Source organism: Mugil cephalus, chromosome 3 (assembly GCF_022458985.1).
Source record: "Mugil cephalus isolate CIBA_MC_2020 chromosome 3, CIBA_Mcephalus_1.1, whole genome shotgun sequence".
Classification (NCBI taxonomy): Eukaryota; Metazoa; Chordata; class Actinopteri; order Mugiliformes; family Mugilidae; genus Mugil; species Mugil cephalus.
In genome coordinates, this window is record NC_061772.1 from 15,293,320 (window position 1) to 15,316,003 (window position 22,684).

At 46.0% G+C, this 22,684-nt stretch overlaps 1 protein-coding gene across 2 annotated transcripts in view; it reads right to left on the reverse strand.

The window, feature by feature from the left end:
- The window catches only part of fto (FTO alpha-ketoglutarate dependent dioxygenase), a 113,693-nt gene extending 93,770 nt beyond the window's left edge, over positions 1–19,923 (reverse strand). Inside the window, exons 1-2 of one of the 2 annotated variants that reach the window (XM_047580443.1) lie at positions 19,787–19,923; positions 229–306 (exon numbers count right to left, since the gene is read on the reverse strand). In XM_047580443.1, the coding sequence (XP_047436399.1) occupies positions 229–306; positions 19,787–19,864 (156 nt within the window). In that variant the 5' untranslated portion in view covers positions 19,865–19,923. The remainder of the gene's footprint in view (positions 1–228; positions 307–19,786) is intronic. The other variant, XM_047580442.1, reaches the window with a different exon arrangement.
- Between the last annotated feature and the right edge of the window lie 2,761 nt (positions 19,924–22,684).

Sequence of the window (22,684 nt, forward strand, 5' to 3'; positions counted from 1 at the left end):
CAGACAAAACGCAACTCCATCCATGGCTGTACACCGATCAGGCATAACATTATGACCACATTCCTAATATTGTGTAGGTCCAAAACAGCTCTGACTCATCAGAGAATGGACACGGGCCTTCTGAGGGTGTCCAGCAGTCAATGTTATTGACTTCTCCTGCTAGTGGTTTTAATGTTGTGGCTGATTGGTGTACATCATTAATATGATCTTAAAGCAGGGCTGACTGACCAGTTGCTGAAAGCCCCGATCTGAAGGTCCCAGAAAGGGGATCTTCTGGTCTCCCAATTCCTGCAGTAGCCTCCGCCTCTGTGAACACAACACAAAATAAATAGACTAAAGAAGTACACAAAATACACTGCAATAAGCAGACGCGTGAACACGCAGCACGCTGCCATTATTACGTGCTTCTTACGTAATTTAATAGTGACGAACGAGGGAATATTTACATGATGAAATCAAGGAAGCTACACAAAACCAAGGCGACATATATTTAGATGATCAATCTAAAAACAAATCGCGCTAACTGAATCCCCGAGCCCTCGCGGTTCACTCCGCTGAGCGCCTTTTAACAAATAACGCTTTCCAGGGCAGACTGAGGTGTCACGGGAAACTGTGTCATTTTCATGGACGTCTCACGTTTTCTATGATTTGCGCGGAGGCTGCCGGTGGGTTCCTCATAACCCCCGTAAAAGACGCCCTGTGCCATTCGGAGCTCCTCCAATAAAACCGTCACGGATCAAAGTACCTTTCACTGGGCCACATTCCATCCTGACCTGTAAATCCAGTGGCAACTGGCATAAAAACTATGCGTCCAAATAAACGTGTTCCTCCGCCCTGCCTCTCATTCTCCTCCCATGTGCGCTTGTGTGACGGCGTGTACACGTTGGGAATCTGTGCAGCATCATTCATTCCCCCACAGGTGCACACACACACACACACACACACACACGGTCTCTGCGTGGTGCCTCCGCTGCAGGAAGGTGAAATGTCACTGACATGCCACTGTCTTTTTATATCTTTAAAAGTTTTGGATGAAAGGCGTGTGTGAAAACAACCAAGCAGTTGTAATAGTTTATATATCTCGGAGACATTTACAACGCGAGTCTCACGTTTCTGGCGCACTAATAATGCCAAAGACCTCATGTGTCACGCTGCAGGGAATATGGGAACCGGCTGCCAAAATACGTCCTGACTTTTAGAGAGAAATAAAACGGCCTGTTCACGACATTAGAGCGCAGGTACAAAAAAGATGTGTGTCCTGACTCGTAAGGGGAGCGGATCCAAAAAAAAAAAAGAAAAAGAAAGAAAAAAAAAAGGGTTCAAGCGGTGAAAGAATGTGCATTAAAGACGGGAGGGAGGAAAACAGACCCCAATAATGGAGGTGGAAGAAATGGGAGGGCATCTGATCTGGGGAGGTTTCGGTGGAATTTACCTTCAGGGCTGAATCTTTACCTTAGGCTAAACAACACACAACACCTGCCGAAAGTTTTCTTAAAGGATGCGCATGAGTGTACAGGCCTTCCAAGTTATTCTGGAACAAACAAAAACAGACTCGCAGACAGTTGGAATCTAAAAAACAAAACAACATGCACTATTCATGGCCAGACTGCATTCAAAGGCTGTTGGAAGAAATTGACAACCTGACACACATTCGTTGGTGTCAAATTCAAACTCATGACAGAAGCTGTAGATATCAAGGTGAGGCTCTGGGCCAGTGCCGGTGCGTGTTTATGTCTGTGTGCCGTGGTATGGATCCATATTTTGGCATCCGTCTACTTTGTATGTGTGCGCGTAACTAATTTTATTACAGTTATTCACAGCGCACAAACCGCCACTGTGTACACAAACGTAGCTCCCCTCACACACACACACACACACACATGCCCCTTTTCTGAAAAAAAAAATACACAGCCGGGGTAGCGAGCGTGATGCCTCAACCCCAATCGCACACAACTATGGCTGTCACACACGTGTCAAATGCATCAAGCCGCTCAGAAATTCCACAGAAAAAACGCAAGACAAGAAGTTACCGGAGCCCTTCTGAAGCAGATGGACTCTCGCAGTATCAGAGAACCGCTGTGTCTGTCTTCCTGTCTCCGTGTCTGCACCTGATTCTAGGTGGAAAGGAAAAAAAAAAAAAAAAAAAATCACGAGGCACAGAGGAAGGTCTGCGTTTCCACTCAGACCCGAGAAACGAGATTACCAATTCCATAATAACACGGATGCTTCACGGTAGCCGTGCCAACCGTCTGCGTTGAGTGATATATCTGATGCTTTTTTTTCCCCTTTTTTTTTTTTTTAATCTCTCTCTTCCTTGATGGGATTATTCCCTCAGCCGGACTGTTTATCACAGAAAAACATATTTGGTAGAATAGGACTCAATTGGTTTGCTTTGATCTTGGCCTATAAGAGATATCAAACTGTGTACCATATATTTATTAATTTCATTTATTTCCCATCTGTGACACTCCAACGGACACTTTCTTCAAAGCGATCTTCGCAGAGTAGATTAGTGTCCAGCGCTTAGCATCCGCAGCTCAAGCTCGAAAATAGCCAGATAGCTCCGCTGCTCCGGGGATAAAAAACACCTCCGGTGTTGACTTGCGTCTGTCCCACGGGGTCCACCGCAAAGCGCCGCGCAGGAAGGAAGGACGGAACTTCCGGCGGGCTTGTCTAGATTTGGCTGATGCATCATAAGCTGCAGATAAAAGCCGGAGTGTTTAGTAAACTGCGTCGGTAATGCACGGTTCGTACCTCCGTGTCAATTCGACGCCTTAGCTACGGCCCCGCGCAGGCCCTGCCGCAATGGCGTACGAAAACCTGACCGGAAATACAACGGCAACACAGCGAGAGCTGCTATCGGTCGCTTTAGTATTTCTGGCTGCTTCTCCATCTCCATGATTTTTTCGAACTGATTGCGTTGGACACGTGATTATGGAACACAATGTTAACCGAGGAGGTTCGGCGATACAAACGTTTGTACGACTCGTCTTTGGTGAAAGGTTTCAGACGCCATTGTTGAATGTGAAGCAGGAAGTAGAAGAAGTAAACAAAAATGAATCCAACTGGCAAAAAAAGACACCGTCTAGCATTCGGGTGCCGCTTTTAAAGAGTGACGAATAATATAAATATAATATAAATGGCTGTGTGGGTCGGTTACGGCGTCTACATTAAATGAGCCCTCTGACATGTTGCCTTGTGCTTACATGTATGCCGCGGTGGCAACAGGTACACCGCATTTTCTCCGAGCCCAGAGAGGACAGCGCTTCTATCAATTTACACGTGTCAGGTCTCAGGCAGCTGACACGCAGAAAACCTTGGGCCTTTCCTGCAGCCCCCAGGGGTGACGTGATGAGAGATAGCTGTGTAATAGAGCGCTGTGTTTAAACAGCAAGCCGCCGGTACTTGTCAGACACCCATTTCAGAACTGGTCCCCTTTCTGCAAGAAGTGATGGTGAATCAACAGTTTTGACAAGTCGGCTGTAAAACGTCAGATTCGACCAAACAGGCGACCCGTGCACATCAAAGGCGTTTCCGCCCCGGTCCATTTGGCACCGGATTGAAGAATGTGGGGAGCTCGTGTGAAGTGACACAGGGTGGAGAGAAGGGCAGGGTGTGCCCACTCCACCAGAACATTTGTGTTTGCATGCGTGATGCATAGGAAAACCTGTAGGAGCCTTGATTTCAGGCTTTGAACTGAGAGAAGCCAGAAAACCCGATGCCCTTTGGCCAACGGTAGTCAAGTTGGCACAACAAAGGCGTGAATAGGTCAAGGTCTACCTCATCTTTGGGAAAAAAAATACTGACTGGACGTATGGTGAGAAAACACACCACATAGGTGCCATCACACATTTCCAATACAATAATTTTCAAAGTGATGCACAAACACAGGCACGGCCACACATTCACTTTATTTGCAGTGCTTCTGGCTGCAGCTTCGTCTCGTGGTTCTCGTAGATGTTATCACTTGTTCCCTATTTTGAGGCATCGCATCTTAAAATACGCCCATGCTGTAAAATACAACATAAAAAAAAAACAACGTCAGAAAGGACCTCTTTCAATTATTTTCCCAGATTACACTTCTTCATTTCATGCACCCCCCCCCCACCCACACACACACACACAAAAAAACATTCTGGGTGAAAAAAAATTAACCATTTCTCGCTCGACTTTTTGTTTACAGCCGCTTGCGGCATTCATTTATTTCATGAGCACCAGCCAGGAGCTTGTCGACTCATCGCGATGACTAACTGGCCAGACTGGTAAATGGCTAACTGGAATGTGTGGGAGCTGACCTCGGAGCAGCAGCATCGGTAATGTGTAACCCCCCCGTCTCCGTGCTCCCGCTCAGGACCGGCCTATGAATATGAATTGGGACTGCGAGGGACAGAGGTCACTCGGTAGGCTGTTCCCAGAAACTTTAAAAAAAAAAAAAAAAAAAAAAAAACAACAACTCGGTTTCAGCTACTTTCTTGTTCGTATGTAAATTTGTCCGGATGATCAGTATTATGCCGAGATGCGTTTTACAGATTCTGTCCGACATACGTTCGCGCATCATGTTTTATGCAGGGCGGTCCATGCAGACTCATACAAAATGCCATGCGATGTGATCCTCACCCATAGCGGCATATATCACAGGTACCGCACATGCTTCAGTCCTGTTTAATTCATCTTTTGCGCTTGGGTTAAAGAAAAAGTAAAGCTGCGCCCAGAAATATCTAGGGAGGACAAATGCCGAGTCTTTAAACACCTTTAAAGCACCGCATGTTTCCACACATCAGCGACGTGACCGTCCCGCGTGTATCGACAGACGTGTTCGGCGTGTGTTCGGCGGCGGTGCAGAGGTGGGGTAAGCGATGACAAATTGCAGACAGGCCAGCTCCGGCTCGTTAATTGTTGTTGGAGGCTGAAGGCTGTGTTGTTCATTTCACCTCGCGACAGGTCGGCGGGGGACGCCGTCATTAATATTAGAACATTTCCATCCATCTACCTGAACAAGGGGCCAGTCATTTAAAAGGCTGGCGCTGGGCAGACCTTTCACGCCCTGTTTATAACACCAATCTAGGCACATTACCGGAGCTGCGGGGGGCCGCTGCCAGTCATTAATTAGATGCTCGCACATTCACACACAATGTGAGCACCTTCGTAACACGTGCGAGGTACTGTACACACCCAGTGTGGCAATTTAACATCAAAAAAATCTTTGCGAGCTCTTTCAGCTTACCTAAAGCTATCCTTGCGGTAAGTTATCAGTGCATGCAACTCTTCCAGGTGCAGAGTACGTGTGCGCAGGAACGAAAAAAAATTATCGGACTTCATCTGTTTTTTTTTCTTCTTCTTCTTCTTCTTTTAACTCTCCCACTCTTCATCTCCCCCAGTGCACCTGACGGGCTTACAGCAAGACCAGGGCTTCCAGATCAATCACTCAAAAGTATTTACAAATGCACAAAGCCAGACTCGAGACAGGTTGGCACATGGCCACTCTGTTTAAGTGCTTTTCAATGTGTCTGTGGTGTCAACATCTATTTCACACTTATCTACACCTCAAAGGGGGAAAAAAAGATGTTTCCGTGACCTTTAGCAAGTGTCAAATCTGGGGAGGAGAAGAGAGGGAAAGAAGAGGAAGAGGCGCGGGGGATTTAAGAGATCTGTCGATGCATGCCTTACATAACCTTTTTATTTATCTGGGAAAGATTGACTGAGCACGATCTTTATAAGAAACATGCTGGTTGCTTCACACACACACGAGTTCACAAAGAGGAGCTGCTCGGTGTATGTAAAGATTTCCTCTGGATGAGAAAAAGTTTTACTATTACTCAGAAAAAAAAAAAAAAAACGTGTTCAAGGGCATCTTACACCGTCCCCCGGACTCACACTAGCAACCTTGCCGTCACAGGAGACGTTGTCTCATGTCTGTGAACTCTTGGCTAACGCTACTAAAAAGCAAGGGCCGCTTGCCATTTTGCCTTAATTGTTAGTTTGCGGCCCCGGCCATAATGTTTCCATTAAGATTATGTCGATCGAAAAAAGCTTTTTAGTTTTCACCTTCAAATTACAACATGCTTTCATGAGGTCAGCTGTTTTCCATGTGGAATGGCCCGTTTTAATGCAGACGCAGTCCCTTGGTATTCAGGCCGGGTCCAGCTCGGTCGGGGGAAAGAGTGAGAAAATGAAGAGGGGAGAGGGACGGAGGGAGGAAGAGAGAGAAGAGGGGAAGGAGAGCGTTGATTGAAAGACCGTGATTAGCAGTTTTCAGCGGGGGCACCGGGGCCACTGAGTCGTTCCGACGGGGTTGTCGCGTCTCGAGGTGCAGTCAAGGAGAAGTCAGTGCTTTAGAAAGCTCGCCCTCGGTTTCCCCATTTGCCCCTCCCTCCCTCTCTCGCTCTCGCCATCCAGCCACACTTTTCCTGCCCCTCCGAAAAAAAATCAATATGGCTGTGCAAAGTGCAGCTTGGGCCCGCGGGGAGGGCCGGCTAGCTGTAGGGGGGCTTGGATGCACGGCTTACAGTGAGGACGAGAGGCGTCCTCCAGGCCAGTCCCACAGGCAGTGTCAAGGACGGACCTGAGGACCGTCGGGCCGAGACCACGAGATTGCCCTTCCGCGCCGCCTCTCACCTCCTTTCCGTCCGTCTTTCTTGCGACTCTCTGCAGCCGCGGCGCGGCCCGGCTCAGCGAGGCAGAAGGGATCAATAATCAGGTGGAGCGTTTAAAATCCCCAGCTCAGGAGGCTGGAGCCCACGCTCCTCAGAGCCCAGCAGACCAACGCGTCGCTCAGGGCGGAGCAGCTGAATCGGCCAGAAGAGTGGGTGTACGGTGGTCGCACCTGGTCATTGAAAGGTTTGTGATTTGTGACAGTAAACAATTCAATAGCACTTAGCGGTACACAGAGCCTGAGGGGTGTAGGGCCAGGCTCTTCACAAGCGCTGCCATTGTCTCAACATGTCACAGATCAGTAGAATTCAGCCAGGTCAGGCAGCTAGAAAGGCCGACACAGCTCGGTATTGACTCACGAGGCTGCGCCGGTATTGCTACGGCTGTGAGCGAGAATAAAGCAGCAGAAAATATTTCAAAAAATAAAAATCGGCACGTGCTGTCATCGTCAACAGCAGCGTTCCTCATTTCCATACAGTAGGCTCGACGAAGAAGCCCCGCGCATGACGCGGATGAAGCGCGCGAGGAGGATTTCAGCCCTGCCGCGTGTCTCCTCGCGTGAGTGACTGATCACAGCGGAAGTGGCTTGTGCCTCTAATCCGGTACCACTGTTAGTCGGCGCAAAGACCCGGCTCTGTGTACCGCAGCACGGGCTGATCAAACCCATCCCGTGACAAGCAACCCTCTTCAAATGACGACGATTTCCCAGCTCCGCGTCCTTTTCGGCTCCACATTAGATCATCTCCTGACACCAGCCGGGGCTGGCGTACTTCATCTGGGATAAAGATGATGTGCAATCCAACCAGAGGGGCCGGGGAGTCAAGGGTAAACGAGAGGCTAAGACCGGGGGTGCTGCGCCTGATTGGCAGACAGCTGTGACAATTACCATGGTGGTATATTACAACCGTATGCTAAACATAGGATTTGATGGAGGGCGCCGCTTGCCAAAAAACGTATCAAGGATATTTTACCCAGCTGCGCGTCACATGCACACACACTACACGTACTGTAAAACAACCCATTTAAGAGGGAAAAAATATCAGATCGCGCAACACATCAAAAATAAAAAACCGCCCTGCCTGCTTCAGTTTTTCCAAGAACTGGTGTGTCCGTCAGCTTTTCCACTATAACAATATCATGTTATTCTCACAGAGAACCGGGATAACCTCTCGAATCATCTCTTGACCTATTTGTTAAGTACATTTTTGCATATAAGGTATTATTAACTAGGTAGAGAAGAGGGCTCAGTTTAAATCCTGACAATCACCTAAGCCACTAGAAAAAAAAAAAACATATGGCTCAAAACACTCAAAACAGATGTGGACTGCACATCTAGGACAGGTCTAATTCTATCTCGTGTAGTTATTGACCCAGATAAACTGGCATTATGATGTGACCTCAGATTAATATTGAATTACCGAGTGCGTATCTTTTGCAGCTGTTTACACGACAGTCAAGCCTGTCATCCCGGAATCCTGACGCACATACAGTAAGTTGCAACAATGGCATAAGCTAAATCCTGAAGTATAGCAGACAGCACTTGTCTTGCTTGAGAGGCCACCTCATTTCTTTATTTATTTTTCTTTCACTCATTCCGAACAAAGGAAAATATTCTACCAGGAATTGAATAGCTTAATCCTCTTTTCACTCTTCCCAGTAGCCTGAGTGGTGACAGATTAACATCCTGGAGGTTTACAGACCCAGCCATTTGAAAATGTAATTGCTGATGCCACACTGCATGCATGTGTTTAAGTTAGGGGTTAATATTAAAGCTTAAAATACGCGAGTCAGGAGGGACGCGGGCAGCTTGGGCCGGACCCAAGCCGGCGGAGCTTTGTCACGTATGTATGAGGGAGCCGCAAGCTGTCCCAAAGCCTCGCTGGGTGTTACAGTTACTGTTCACTTCTGCTAATTATTACAGCCAATCAGAGGGGTTAACGGGGCGGAGCCTGGCCAGACCATGTTCCGGGGCATTTAACAGCTGGCTGGAACGGAGGTGAATGCATTACACACTGCCCTCATCCAATAAAAATAAAACACCCTGACATCTGAAGTGTACTTAGCAAGGAGGGGAGAGAGGAAGCGAGGCAGGCAACGAAGAGGGGTGGTGGACAGAAGGCGGGCGTGGGGGGGGAGAGCATCTGATAACATGATGTCCAAGTGCCACCTAGTGACAACTTTCCAGCTTCTGTGATCTTTTGGGCTCGGGAGCATCCGGGTGAACGGATGAAGCAACGCAGGGCAGAACTGATTCTTAATCCTAAACCGTTAATGTTTCATATAAAATATCAACATACTGTAAAATGAAAAATGTAAGAAAAAAAAAAGTATATTTTAATTATGTTTTATTTTTTTAAAACCCGATCGAGAAGACGCTCCGCCCGGCCTTCTTCGGGTGACCCCGCTGTTTCGCGCAGTTGGGGGGAGCAGGCCCGTAACACCGCCCTGGGTAGGCCCGTGGCCCCCGGGAGCTCGGCCCCCCTCCCCTCATTAGCCCGGGTATAAATCACACTCCGCTGGTGCCCAGAGGTGAGAGGGATGAGAGTGGAGGTGAGCTTGAAATAATGCTTATGTCACGGCAGGTCAGCCCTCCATTATAGCCGTTTCAAAAACTATTAATCTTGCTTGTAGTCAGTGGCCTAGAAATAATTACTCCATCTAACCCATGTAATACAGCATGACCAGGCAGTCGAGCCTGGTCAATTTGAGGCTGGGGAGGCAGGATAGATTTGGTGGTGGTGGCGGTGGTGGTGGAGAGAGAAAGAGAGAGATCAAGAGAGGGGATGAAGGGAAAGAGGGCAGAGCCACAAATTACCAGCCCCTGTCTCCTGCTGCCGGGTGACTGATGTCCTGCTCACTTTAGCCGTGGCCTTTTACACTCTCAACGCTGATTTAGATAGATACGGCACACGCACACTCTGAAAGGCAGATCTTGTACGAGCCTGCGTGCGGCATGTATGCACATTAATACATGATTAAATGGGAAAACACAAATTACATTATTTTAAACACGGGTTCAAAACCTTTTGGAAATGAGATTTGACGCAGTCAAGAGACAACAGAGAATTAGCTTAAATGAGCGCGCAGAACTCGCAACCAATCGAATCCAGCGGCTACCGCTAAACGCCAGAAGACACCGCACAGACTCATCAACATGTTTTTATTTATTTATATAATATTTCCCATCCAAATGACATAAATGAGTTGTGCCGCCCGCTATCCCGCTTCAGTCAACCGCGCACGCGATTGTGTCGCTTTTAAAACGGAGCGACAAAACATGCATCTGGAAATTATATATGTTAAGTTATGCTGCCAAAAATGTAAAAAAAAAATATCTTTTTAGTTGCGTGCCAGAAGCAATTTTGAAAGCCACGATATTACACACAGGAATTCACACCTTTGCATATGTTTTTGATTCTGCGAGCTTGCACATCCCGCCCCCCCACTGATGTTCAGCAGTGGCTCTTCAACTGCAGGTACGATCACCTGTCTCCAAGGCGGAGGACTAATCCACCCCCACCCCCCGACATCACGGCAGATATTAACACAGAAAAGACGGGCATTGGGAGAAACCCACGCCGGGCGTAAACAGATGAGCCAGCGCAAATTCAGCCTCCATGAACGTCACAGGAAGTATGTATGGAGTGACATAAATAAATGCAGCCCTCCAGTGGCTGTCACAGCTGGCATTGCAGGTGCAAATTTAATTAGTCAAGGTGAAGTCTCCCTTGTTGTCTGAGAAAAGGGGGGTCCTCGCCATGCACAAACTGTAAACATGCGCTATATCCTAATCAGGTGTCACCGCGGCGTTTGATCAGCCCGCGAAAACTTGTCACGAATCCCCAGCAGAGAGTGGGCCGACGAGGAGAACAAAGGAGGAGAGCTGTCATAAAAGAACAGGGTGTTGGTGGTGATGGCAGTGGCGGTGGATGAAGAGAGTTTGCCCATTAGCAGTCTCTGTCGCCTCGCTCTCTCCCACTCCCCCGAACGTCTCTCCTCCTCTACTCTTCTTTCTTTCTCTTTTCCACGTGGCCACACTCCAGTATGCCGCCTTACCGCCTCGCGCCTGAAAATCGCAACCGCAAGCTGTCACGCTCGCACTTCACAACCGCCGACAAAGCCTCCGGAAGACAAACCCCGGCGAAGTGCGCTACTTTTGTTTACCCACCGAAGAACCACACACGTACAGAGGTGCGGGCCTCGCTCGTTTTGTTTTTATCAAGCGTCTTTCCGAGCGCTCGGGTCCTCCCGAAAAAAGCCTGAAGAACTGGAGGCAGTCGCACCGCTCTCCTCCCGCCCTGCGCCTCCGGGCTGCAGCGAAGGCACGCGCCATTAGATACTGTTTACCTTTCAGTGTGGATGATATTGAATACATTAGCCGATTGAACCTCGTCAGAAACACAGGCGAGTGACAAGGCCCAATCGTCTTTGCGACTACCATGGTAACTGAGATTACAGGCTAACAAAGAGCAGACAGGGGGAAAAAAATATTTAAAACCCGAATAGTGATACATAAATTAATTAAAGGACAAAAAAACAAGTGGAGAATTAAAGTTGGAACATCTGTCAACGACTTAGCTTCCCAACGTAATACCAGTGTTAGAACATTTATACCCTTGAAGTTAATGATCCCCTCTTTAATTGACAGTCAAGGAAAACTGGCTGCGGCAGCATCCTGCCGAGACACCGATAAGAGCCTCCGTTTCCCCCCCTCCCCCCTCCCAAAAAAAAAAAAAAAAAAAAAAAAAAACAGTTTAAAGAACCTTGGCACTAATCCCTATTGTCATCCCAGCGCAGCAGAAGGACTTACAAACACAGATAACTCCGCCGAAGCTGTCTATTTCTCAGGAGTTATGGGGACAGCCGAGCCGCTGCGCGCCTCAAATCAGTCACTCAGATTAGCCCAATCCCTCTGTGCTGTCAATCAACGGAGACACTGGCTTGTCACTGCATTTACATGAGTCCATCCCGTACGTGACAATGCCCCCTATATGTGACAATGACTGCGACGGAGGGGTCCGCTCGCTCACAGATCGCGGGAGTGCGTTATAGGCAGACGGGCTGTTGTTGGATTAAGCTCACGGCACGCGCGCGGTGCTCATGTCTTCAGTGACACTCCAACAACAAGTTTAAGGAGTCTTAACCATTTGGGTTTATTTCCATAGTGGGGAGAATGTGGGAGATGTATGTCAGATGAAACACACACATGCACCACCTACAATGACAGTTAACCGAGCATGTGCACACACAAACGGGGATAGACTTCAAAAAAAAACTTGGAAGTGCGGAATGATTGTCTCCCCCGAAGTTGGTTTTGAGAATGACTTTAATCCACCTACTTCGCTTAACACAACGAAGCTCAAAGAACAAAGCTGGAAAACAACACAACACTAAGCACGAGCTGTAACAAAACACGAGAATCGGTCTCCATCTTGAATAAACACAGTAATGACGGAGGTTAAAAGGCCCACCCCTAAAACAAATCTCCAGAAGCCAGATAAGACACAAACTTTGTGAGTTTCAAATTAATAGGGGATTAGTTCCGGCGGCGTGCGAGTTTGCACTTTTAAATAAATGCGCGGTGTGTCGAGGCACCTGAGAGCTCGCAGTGTGCTGACTGCTGTTTATGCTTCTGTGGCTCACTCCACTTCAGACAGTCCTGAAACAAATGGCAGTGGATGCCCTCTACATAACAGGGCCAGGGCAAGCATGACACAGGGGTTGACAAGTGAACCCTCAAACTCCCTAACCCTTACCCCCGCCACGGCTCACACACTCGCACACACGCGCACACACAAACAGCCCTGGAAACAGCCCTGACATGCCCGCTTGGCAGCCCTTCCTAACCCTTCCCCGTGTTTTTTTTTTCTCTCTCCATCTCACTGGAGACAACCCTCAATTCAGGTCCATTTTAGCCAGCCAAGTGGATGTGACCCGCTGCCCCCCAGTCAGGCTCATCTGAATAAACAGAGTCGAAGAAACAGGCAGAGGAGGGAAAATCTGCCTACATTATGATAGGGAGGGAGAGGACGGGACTCAGCCAAGGGGCTCCGTTCTTTATGCACGTTTGATCAAGTGCTTGACAGCGCCGGTGGATGGAATTACGGACTGTTGAGCAAAAAGTTGTGGCGCGGGTGCAAGCGTGTGTGGAAACAAGCGTGCGTGCGGGCATTTCGGTCTGGACAGCCGGATTTTCCGAGGCCTGACAGTCTTAGGCTTGTGACAAGCCGGCCGCACCACCACCACCACCACCACCACCACCACCACATACAAAGCGGAAGCCGCCCACTTGCCTCCGCAGTCCATCACTCAGGACGAGCGAGGGAAGCGCCGCGAGAAGAGGTCAGACGTGGAGGAGAGCGGGAGGGAGGAGAGAGGAGGATGAGGAGCCGGAGGAAGGAGGGAGGGAGGGAGGGAGGGCCGGTCAGGGGTTAAGTGTAGAGAAGACAGCGATGAAAGGCAACTGTCATGCACCAGTGCTCGCCCAGGAGCACCTGTCTCGGGGAGAACATGCAAAGTGTGCCGGTCACGTCCTGACAATACCCCCGCTTTTTCTACACACACACACACACACTCACGCATACAAGCTCTCAGGAAAGGGCTGACGCTCCACCGCTGGAAAGGCATCGCCCGTCTGACAGGATGCCAGTCAAGCTGTCGTTGGCTCCCTCGCATATGCAAGGAAAAGTTAGACTGATGAAGAAAAAAAACATGCGGGGTTCAGAGAAAGAATCACTGAGACATGAACAGACCACCTGAAGGGAGCAGACACTTCTCAAAGACTTGATGCAGAGTAAATGCTGGAACGAGCAATAGGAAAAAAAAAAAAAAAAAAAAAAAAAACCCAAAAAAAACTCCATGAAAGCAAATACAGGATAACCAGGACACCTACTCCAGACTGGAGGTTTGTGTGGTTACAGAAGTCCAGGTGGAAGCAGTTGGTGGATGCACGCAACAATAAAAGCACCAACAATCGGTTGTTAAAGACAGTTTAAGTATGGGATCGGTTAAGAAACCTACGGGTACGTTTCAGTTCTCCGGGGTCTGAAGAGATTCTCAATTACCCAGTTAATAGTGTACCTCAGCATTACACAAAGCAACTGGACTTGCTTCAGTTCCTTAAACCTCTCATTCAACAGGGTGGTGCAAAAACGCGACCAACATAGCTTTTTACCATATATAGTCTCCAGGTAAATGAGGAGACTGCGTATGGTGAAATAAAAGAGATAAGTTACATCCTGTTCTAAACATAGCATGCCATCTTTGTCTGCCATCTTTGTCTGCCATCTTCTCGGTTACCACAAGCTTTAGATCTTTTGATTCTGCAGACGTCCGCTGTCACAACTGCATCTCTAGCACCAACGTTATGCAACAGTTGGTAATATTAAATGTATGAAAGAAAAAAAGCTTTGTCTTTGAGCCCCCATAAATTGAGTTACTCTTAATAGGGTCAAGCAACTCATTTCACACACTGATAAATGAGCGGCGCAACTGCAAACGCTGCAAGCTGCGAAGCCAAGGAGCAAGCTAAATCTGACGCCAAACTCTATTATGCAACACAGTAACAAACTACAACAAAACATTATCTTTATTTTTAGAAGAAGAAAATACCCAATGTATTTCGCTTGCGGTGATTAGCCGAGGAGTTCTGCCTCCAGCTGGCTAGGCTAAAATTTGGCTCTGGCTAAAAAGAGGCACTTCCTATGACTACAAAGTAAAGAGCCAAAAGCCAGGTTTTTTAACACACTTTCATTGCTCACATTTATGGAAAAGAACTTATGATGTACAAATTAACAGTTACAATTTACAGCACCTTGTGAACCTGGACTCCTGCGGCGTTTGGTGAACGAAGGGCTTTGGACTCGCCATTGAAACCAGATGTGGTGCAGCACTCTAGCAGTAGGCAGTTATACTTTATTGGAAAGGTGAGTCATTACAAAGGAAAATAAATTCACAAATAAACAGCATGAAGACTGCTCTGTCCTATGCAGGTGGCTTTGCCTTGTGAAATTGTTTTTATTGGTCTTAACTAAAATTAGCAACAACCACTGCACCTACAGTGTACTCTGGGTAGCATTGATTATTACTGGCGTTGTTTTTTTCTTTGCAGACTGAGATTAAAGTTTTTAAATTATGCAATATTACATTTGTGATAGTAACTCTTTCAATACCCACAGTGCTTATTTAAATTATTATCATTTACAGCTACAACTATGAAGATGATGTGTAGAGATTTGGACCATTCAACCAACGAAGCACACAAATTCAACTTACACCCATCAGCCTATACTAAACCCAACACACATTTCATAATAACACACCCACACACACCTCCGCCACCACCACCACCACCACCAGAATGCCAAACAAACTGAAATGGAAAATAACGACTGGCTTGGATCATAGCCTCGAGTGGCTAATGAACCCCCAGGAGGCTCTAGCCTCTGTGTATGAGGTGAGAGGGTCATTCCCATGTTTATTCAGCACCACTCCAATGAGCCACCACCATCTATTGATTGAACTGATTATTCTGTGTCTCTCTTGTGACGGGACACATGCATGACGGATGAACCCCACTTGGGCAGGTCACACTCGGTGTAATCTCATTGAGTCTGACGGCTGATCTGGTCAGCCAGTTTGCATGATCCACGTCGCGGCCTTGTTTGCGAATACGTTGACATCTGTGGCTAATGCCTCAACACTGGTACGAGGTGCTCGGTAGGGGCTGTCAGACACATGAGCTGTCAAGCGCTGTTTGGACAATCCCGGTGACAGCTTCCATAGGAGGAAGCCGTCCGGCTAGTAAATGCTAAACATGGCAAACGCGTCAAGTATCGGTACCTAAAGTGGTAGTTTAAAACAGGAAAATAAAATAAGTCTGTGAATAGATGGCAGCAGTTGGTTGAAGGACACCTCTGCAGACGGCCATGAATGTGAAAGAACAACATGCAGCGTGTTTCCCATTGATCTTGAAGAGCTAACACAACCCTTAGATCGGTATTTAATCAAAAGAGAAGCATCTTGTGAATAATATACAATTTGGTAGATGTTGGAAACTCAATCTTGAATGTCACTTTCTCAACATTTATTTTCCATCAGTGACAAATACAAAATTGGCCATACCATCGATCCCACTAAATACAATCATTTAGTTGATGTTAGAGTTCCCTGAACAAATAAATACAGCAAATGCATCTGATATTTAATTAGTTTGCCTCTTATATAAATTATGACATCCTTGCGACCGTTAGTGTGTCGGCCGAATTAATTTCCTAAGAGGTTTGACCGGCCAAACTGATGTGTAAAAATCTCAATCCAAATATACGAGCAGAGATCAAACAGGCAAGACAAGGTAAAGATATGTAGAAGAAAAGCTCAGCAGCAGACTAATCAGTCCCCTCCAACGCTCACGCAGTCGATCAATGAAAGACCTGGGGCCTTGGGCCTGCACTATATTACACACCAAAACTTCATATTCATTCATTGATTTTACTTTTCAGAATAGTATATCACCGAACTCCAATGGGAGCAAAATACGGAGGCCGGGGCTGAGGTCAACTCTCACATGGACGCTTGGACGGATGTTTGCGCAGTATTGATGGCGCACGCGGAAAGAAATGACTAAATATCTGGATCAATAACTAGTTTCCCTAGCTACGACAGGTTGTTCCAGATGGAAATATATAAATACTACTTTATGGCTACTGGATGACACTAACGAACCATGCTAAATATGCCCCTAAAGGTAAAGTCTTTGATTAGCCAGGGCCAGAGGTGACGTGAGGGGTCTGCCAGTGCTAGGATGCCACGCTTCCAATGGCCTGAGGATGCTAATGCACACAAGGGCCCAGCAAAGGGGCCAAAGATATGACAGGTCACAAGCCCTGGGCAAAGAGCCATGACCTCCCTATTCATTTGTAATGATGATGGGCCCGGGCTACACCATTCTCGGTCATGTTCAAATAATGCGTAACATGAATAATTTAAAAAAGCATTTGCACAGTTTTCTACAGCAATCATGACTGTTAACTAGCAAATTCCGGGCTTAAAGAAACAAAAGTGAACGAGTTAAATGCGTAGAGCAATCTGTAATTATCCCAAGCCAGCGCATCCTGCTGTTGATGGACGAAGGGCTGCTCTTATTTACAGCACAACACAATTACTGAGAACAACACCCAACCTCACAGCTTCTCCTGCTCCGCTGTGGCCATTGGGGCCATAAAGTGGGAGGAACCACATCATTGCCTGCTCCTTAATTAAATGAAAGCTGTTAGGTTCATTTGCCTCCTCTTTTTTTAACACATTGAACTAACCAGCCCACCGCTGAAGACCTCCCAGACGCCATCCCTGCATGGCCCTAAATCATGATTGTGTGAACGGCCCAGTGGGTCCCTGCTGGACACGCAGCGGCCGCCCAGCGGCAAGGCCAGTGCAGGGCATGAGGTGGACCGACACCTAGCCAGCGATAAGTAATTCTGTAGAGGATTAGCAGCATGATAGCCTGATCAATACTGTGTGCTCAAGCCATTAGCAATGCAGCGAGGAAATGACCCCCTCTGGTAATAAAGCAGGGCATCTGGGTTCTCCTTCATTTGCCAGCTCCATTAGTGTAATGGTATCATTATCCGCCACAGCCGTATTTTTCTGAGCCCTGGCTTTTCCACAGCTCGACCGGCGGGGGTCTGATGAAGCTGTGAGAGCCCCCATGCTGTGTGTTCCCCTTTCTACCATTCTACACATAGCCTAGGTGTAAATCTAGCTCTGTTGGAGCTTACCTTTGGTATCAATACCCATGTTTTATGTCGGCACCCAACACTATTTCTCCATGATTGGCTCATTAATAGAGCAAGCAGCATGTTGCTTGGGTTTAGAGAAAGAAAAAGATGGCCGGCACAGCGCAAATCTGCTGAATGTGCTGAATCTGACACCCCCTCTTGCTAAAACACCGGGCTTGACATGACAGGACGTCGGCATTAGTTGCCATAAATCGTTTCCTTTACACTAATTCACCAGCTAACATTTTGTGGGGGAGAATTGATTAACCATGTCTGGATGTGTGGCCACATAATCAGCTTTTACCTCGCTAGTTGTTAATTTAACAGAACCACCAAGGGAAACACAAACCATTTTAATGAGTGTTTAGAAATTAAATACCCTAAACAGCTTGCACTAGGTGCCACAACCAGAGCAAACCAATGAGGCTGATCTAAGCAATGGGCTGGGCCGAGCCGGGGACCTCGCAACATCTGGTGACCCTGTGCGATCATTACTTAGCCCACCGCTCACACACTCACACACTCGCACACTGACACACACTTCCTGTTTCAACGCAACACTTCATAGTTGTCATCACTGTCCAACTGGCGAACTTGCATCAAAGACAGCATTAGAACATCGGGTTAAGGGACTTGCTTTCACACTTGCCAAAGCATGAGTGGAAATTCACCCTGCGATTGCAGCACTCATGAAATATTATGAATAGTTTTGAGTTCATTTGTGAATGTTACAACGAGGCTACTTGAGAACCTTAAGTGCACATGTACCCAAAGCGCAACAATAAATAAGTTAGTGTGCCAGTGTCTCCTGGATCAATCCTCTAGTCTTGGCACTGAAAAAATGTACAAATTTAAACTAGTATCAGTAAACTAACTAGCAGCAGACCTTTCTGAGGAGACTGTGTATTCATTTGGCACTAATCTGTTAGGGTTTGCATTCCATAACTCAGAATGACAACTGCACCCATCACAGCGCATCTCTCAATTTGTGCAGCAATGCAAACACACTCGCGCGCTGGATAAAACGACCGAGATATTCGTTAACGCAAGAACTGTATTATTACACAACTGCTGATACTATTGAAAAAAAAAATATATATATATCTCCTATTCTGGCTCCTTGACAGTCATACAGTAATTTTGTGATTTCAATATCTAAAGAGAAAGGGAGCTCAGCCGTTAGGTCTGCGCAGTGCTGCCTGACTGCCTGAGGGCCAGCTGGAATGAGTTCTCTCTCTGAGCCGCTCATCTGGCCGCCACGGCTGCTTTCATAAACAGGAGGAACCACGTCCTACATAGTTTCGCTGCTGTCTAACATGATCCAAACACATGTGCCACAGCAGACGGCGTCCAAGTTGGGAGATAAGAAGAGAAATGGGAGCGAAAGGCAGACAGACAGACAGACAGACAGACAGACAGACGCTGAGGAAAGACGACCATGGGTGAAAGAGCCCGGGATGCCTCGGGAGTGGCAGACTCGCTTCCTTCCTGTCCTCGAGTATCCCCGCAAACTGCAAAGTTCTGGTTAGCACAGCGAGCGCGATTAAGTCCAGATCTGCACAAACCACTCAGCTCAACGCGTCAACGCACACAACAGTTGGTCCTCACGGGTTATAAACAGACATGTGAAATCATTACAGTCTCATTACTTATCAGGCTCTACAGCAGGCACATCAGCACATGGTATTATTTAGGAACATCGGTGCCAACATCAGCCAATGCGTAATCGTTCCTACTGCAGGCCCGAGCACAAATCATTATCTAGTATATCTGAAGTACAGCCTGAAGCAGCTGTAGACTGCTGGCCTGGCAGCTGGCCAAATCCCTGACAATACACACTAACTTTACTATTTGTTTTTACAGTGAGCTTGAGCTACATCGTTGCTGTTACACGATTAACAACTGAGCCGTTCTTCCACTCCTCATATCTGAAACACCTCCCAAGACAAATCTTTAAGTCAGTTATTTGTTTATTTGTTTGGTCAATTAAATATTAAATTAGCTAACAGTTGTGCCATTTTCTCACAAATGTGCCGCCTGCTCTACTTCATATCGATTTTTCCAGTGGATATGGGACGTTGCCAAGATGTTATTTTACAACCTATATCTTCTTATCAGCGGTGTATTCAGGTGGTAAAACACCATTTTATTGTAACTGTAATCCTTCATTGAGGCAGACTGGGGGGAAAAAATGGAAAACACAATAAAGGAAACAAGGCAAGGTGAGGTATGCGCTGACATTCGCGGCTTTCTAGCCTTCAAAATGCAGCCAGCGGCACCACACAAGGAGCATTAGATATTCAACGAGCGACAGCGCTTAGAAATATGCCAGACCTAACGGAGAAAAACGCTATCAATACCTTTCTTCTCTTCTCCCCCTCACTGTCACCCGATCTTTTCATGTTCCTGGAGTTGTGTTTACACTGCCTCGCTCTCATCACGGGCGACGTTGGTTGTTGTAGTGCGCGGATAAACGGCACCTCAAGCTATTGTGTTAGAAACGGGCGCTGTGAATGCAGCCGTTCACGTAATTTCACTGAAAGCCCGGCCGTCAAGATTTTTTTACAGTAAAATGTTCTTTCGTGGAGGCGGTTTTGAAGGAGACGCTAAGAGCTGTGCAACGTGGACTACAAATCCCAGAGTGAACGGAGTGCTCGCGGCGGAAGCAGATTCGGCATGTTCGAGACGCTGCACTGCGCAGGTGCGGCGCAGGTACAGCGCTACACACAGCAGATTGGCCGGTCAGAATAGCTTTAAAAGAGTTATTTAACTTTAACAGCCCTCCTATTATCTTTGGTTAGTTTGATCCCAGTCAGTGTTTAATATATCTAAATATCTGATAAACATCTTTTTTTTTTTTAATTCTTTTTTTTTTTTATGTTTCACATTTAATGACTTTTCACTTCAATATAATGGGGATACATACACAGACACTGGCCCCGACATAACATATGTTATTATTCTTGTGATAGTAATTTTTTATACCAAGTGTTATAAATGACAAGAATATCATAAATGATATAAAGCCACTTAAACATATCTCTTTGCAATTTAAGGTCAATTGGTGAGATTTTATGGTACATATTTCTCCATAGTCATGTAACAGGTATTCTGGATGTGTGCGCGGGGTGGGGGGTTGCTTTAATTATTACTTATTATTACTATTATTATTATATTATTATAATGACTAACTACTATGACTAGTAATTACTATTATTAATATTATGTATTACTTATCATATTGCTCCATATATCATATCATATATTATTGTGCTATTTAGGTAGTCAACAAATAAACATAAGTAACATTATCATACATACATGAGCATAAGTAAACAGTACTTGAGACATACCCTTGTGAAAAGTTTTTAATTGTAATAATTTTCTGGAGGTTTAAATTGCTGGGGTAAAATTGACCTCAAGTATAAAATCAAAATATTGAAGGCAATAGGAGGGTTAATAGCTGTGGATTACATAGCTTTTGAAGCAAACGCATGTGCAACACTCTATTATTATTATTATTATTATATTATTATTATTATTATTATTATTATTATTATTATTATTATTATTATTATTATATTTACCTTTAATAGTAGTTGAACAGAAAAGTTTAAAGATTTACTAGTCTTCACTGTGAATAAACCATATGTTTTCCCCTTTTTGTAAATCAAAAACAGTGGCACTTTCATCTCAGACTTTGTGTAAAAATAGCAATCACGCTTTGAACATGCTCCAGATCAAGTCCCGCCAGCCTTCTTTCAACTCTCGCATGCGTCTCAAACCCAGGTGTCTGCTTTTCCGCCGGTGTGGGCTTCAACCACGTCAGCCCTTTTCAACTCACCACCGATCATGAAAGCGCGCCGTAAACTCTCAGCGTCTATGTGACTGCCTTTGTGTATCACCCGCAGTTGCCCTCCAAGAGTTGAACCAGATTGCTCATAACATAGTTTGAATAGTGCTGAAATATGTTCTGTCCATTGTTCCACTCAAAGCACATGTGAAATACATGAAGGGGGTGTCATGGATGGAGTGGGAGGGCGTGCTGGGGTGGATTGCAGGGGTCTGAAACACCTGCTACATATTACCATTACAGACTTTGATCAGTGTCTTCATTAGTTCCCTTTGTAATCTCTTTTCTTTTATGGTAGAGCTGACCCAAGTGAGCCGGGTACAATGATTTAACACACGTGTTTCTTTCACCTGCCTTGTAAAACGCTCAAAAGTTCTCCCACTTTCAAAGATGTCAATGTCTCCGGCATCCCTGACTAATAAACGGCGGGGGTTCTTTTGATTCCTATTTATAACCTACATTTCCTCTCCTCTGTCCTGGTCTTCCAAGGAGAGAATATGTTTGAAAAATATCCTCAGAGACATTTTGTGAAAAGTAGATCCATGTGCTTGCATGTATGCGATTTTTCACATGAACATATGTTGGCCTAAAGTGCCTTTTCAGACCTACTATCATGGAAAAAGTTATTATGACGTTGTAAATAATTTCTTTTTTTATTGTACAATGTCAAATTTTTTCCTATATTTAACCCGTCTCACTCGGATCCATCATTACACTAGGTTCCTTTTATGTGTCAAACTATCATTCACATATTCCCACCGTCAGTCATCTTTATGGTTAACATTTTAAGGAACTGAGGGAGGTGACGTTTTGGGCTTAGTTTGTCAGATCTGGAGCTCTTTGAGTGAACATAATGTACATGGCCTATAATGGCAGACAGGCCCCTTAGCTTGCCCAATAATCCCCACAAGAGTTTGCTTTTTAATTCCATCGCGGGTGGCCTACTATTCGAATGGTGTCCTTACAAGCCCGCTGGCTGTGGAATCATATGTGCACTACGGGCCCTATTAAATTATTCGCAAAATGTATAGCATTTAAATCATGTAGTCTAGGCCTCAGCTATAGAGGCTTGTGGAATCATTTCAGTACGGCAGAGGGAACTGCTTTGGTCATGCAGCCAACATCAGGTTAGCATTAGCGTAAAAACTGGGAAAAGTTGGAAATAGCTGGCTGTGTCCAAAAGAAGCTAAATCCGCCTATTAACAACTGTGAAGCTAACTAATTGACACATCATATCACATTTCTAAATAAACCGAAGTGTAAAAACAAAATAAAAATGTTTTTATTGGGATCATGTGCTGGATGGAGAAGCTATAACAAGCCTCCAGGAAGTCATTGCTTCCGACGAAGAAACATCTTGGAGCTTATAGCTATAGCTATACATTTTTGCAAAGATTTAACGACC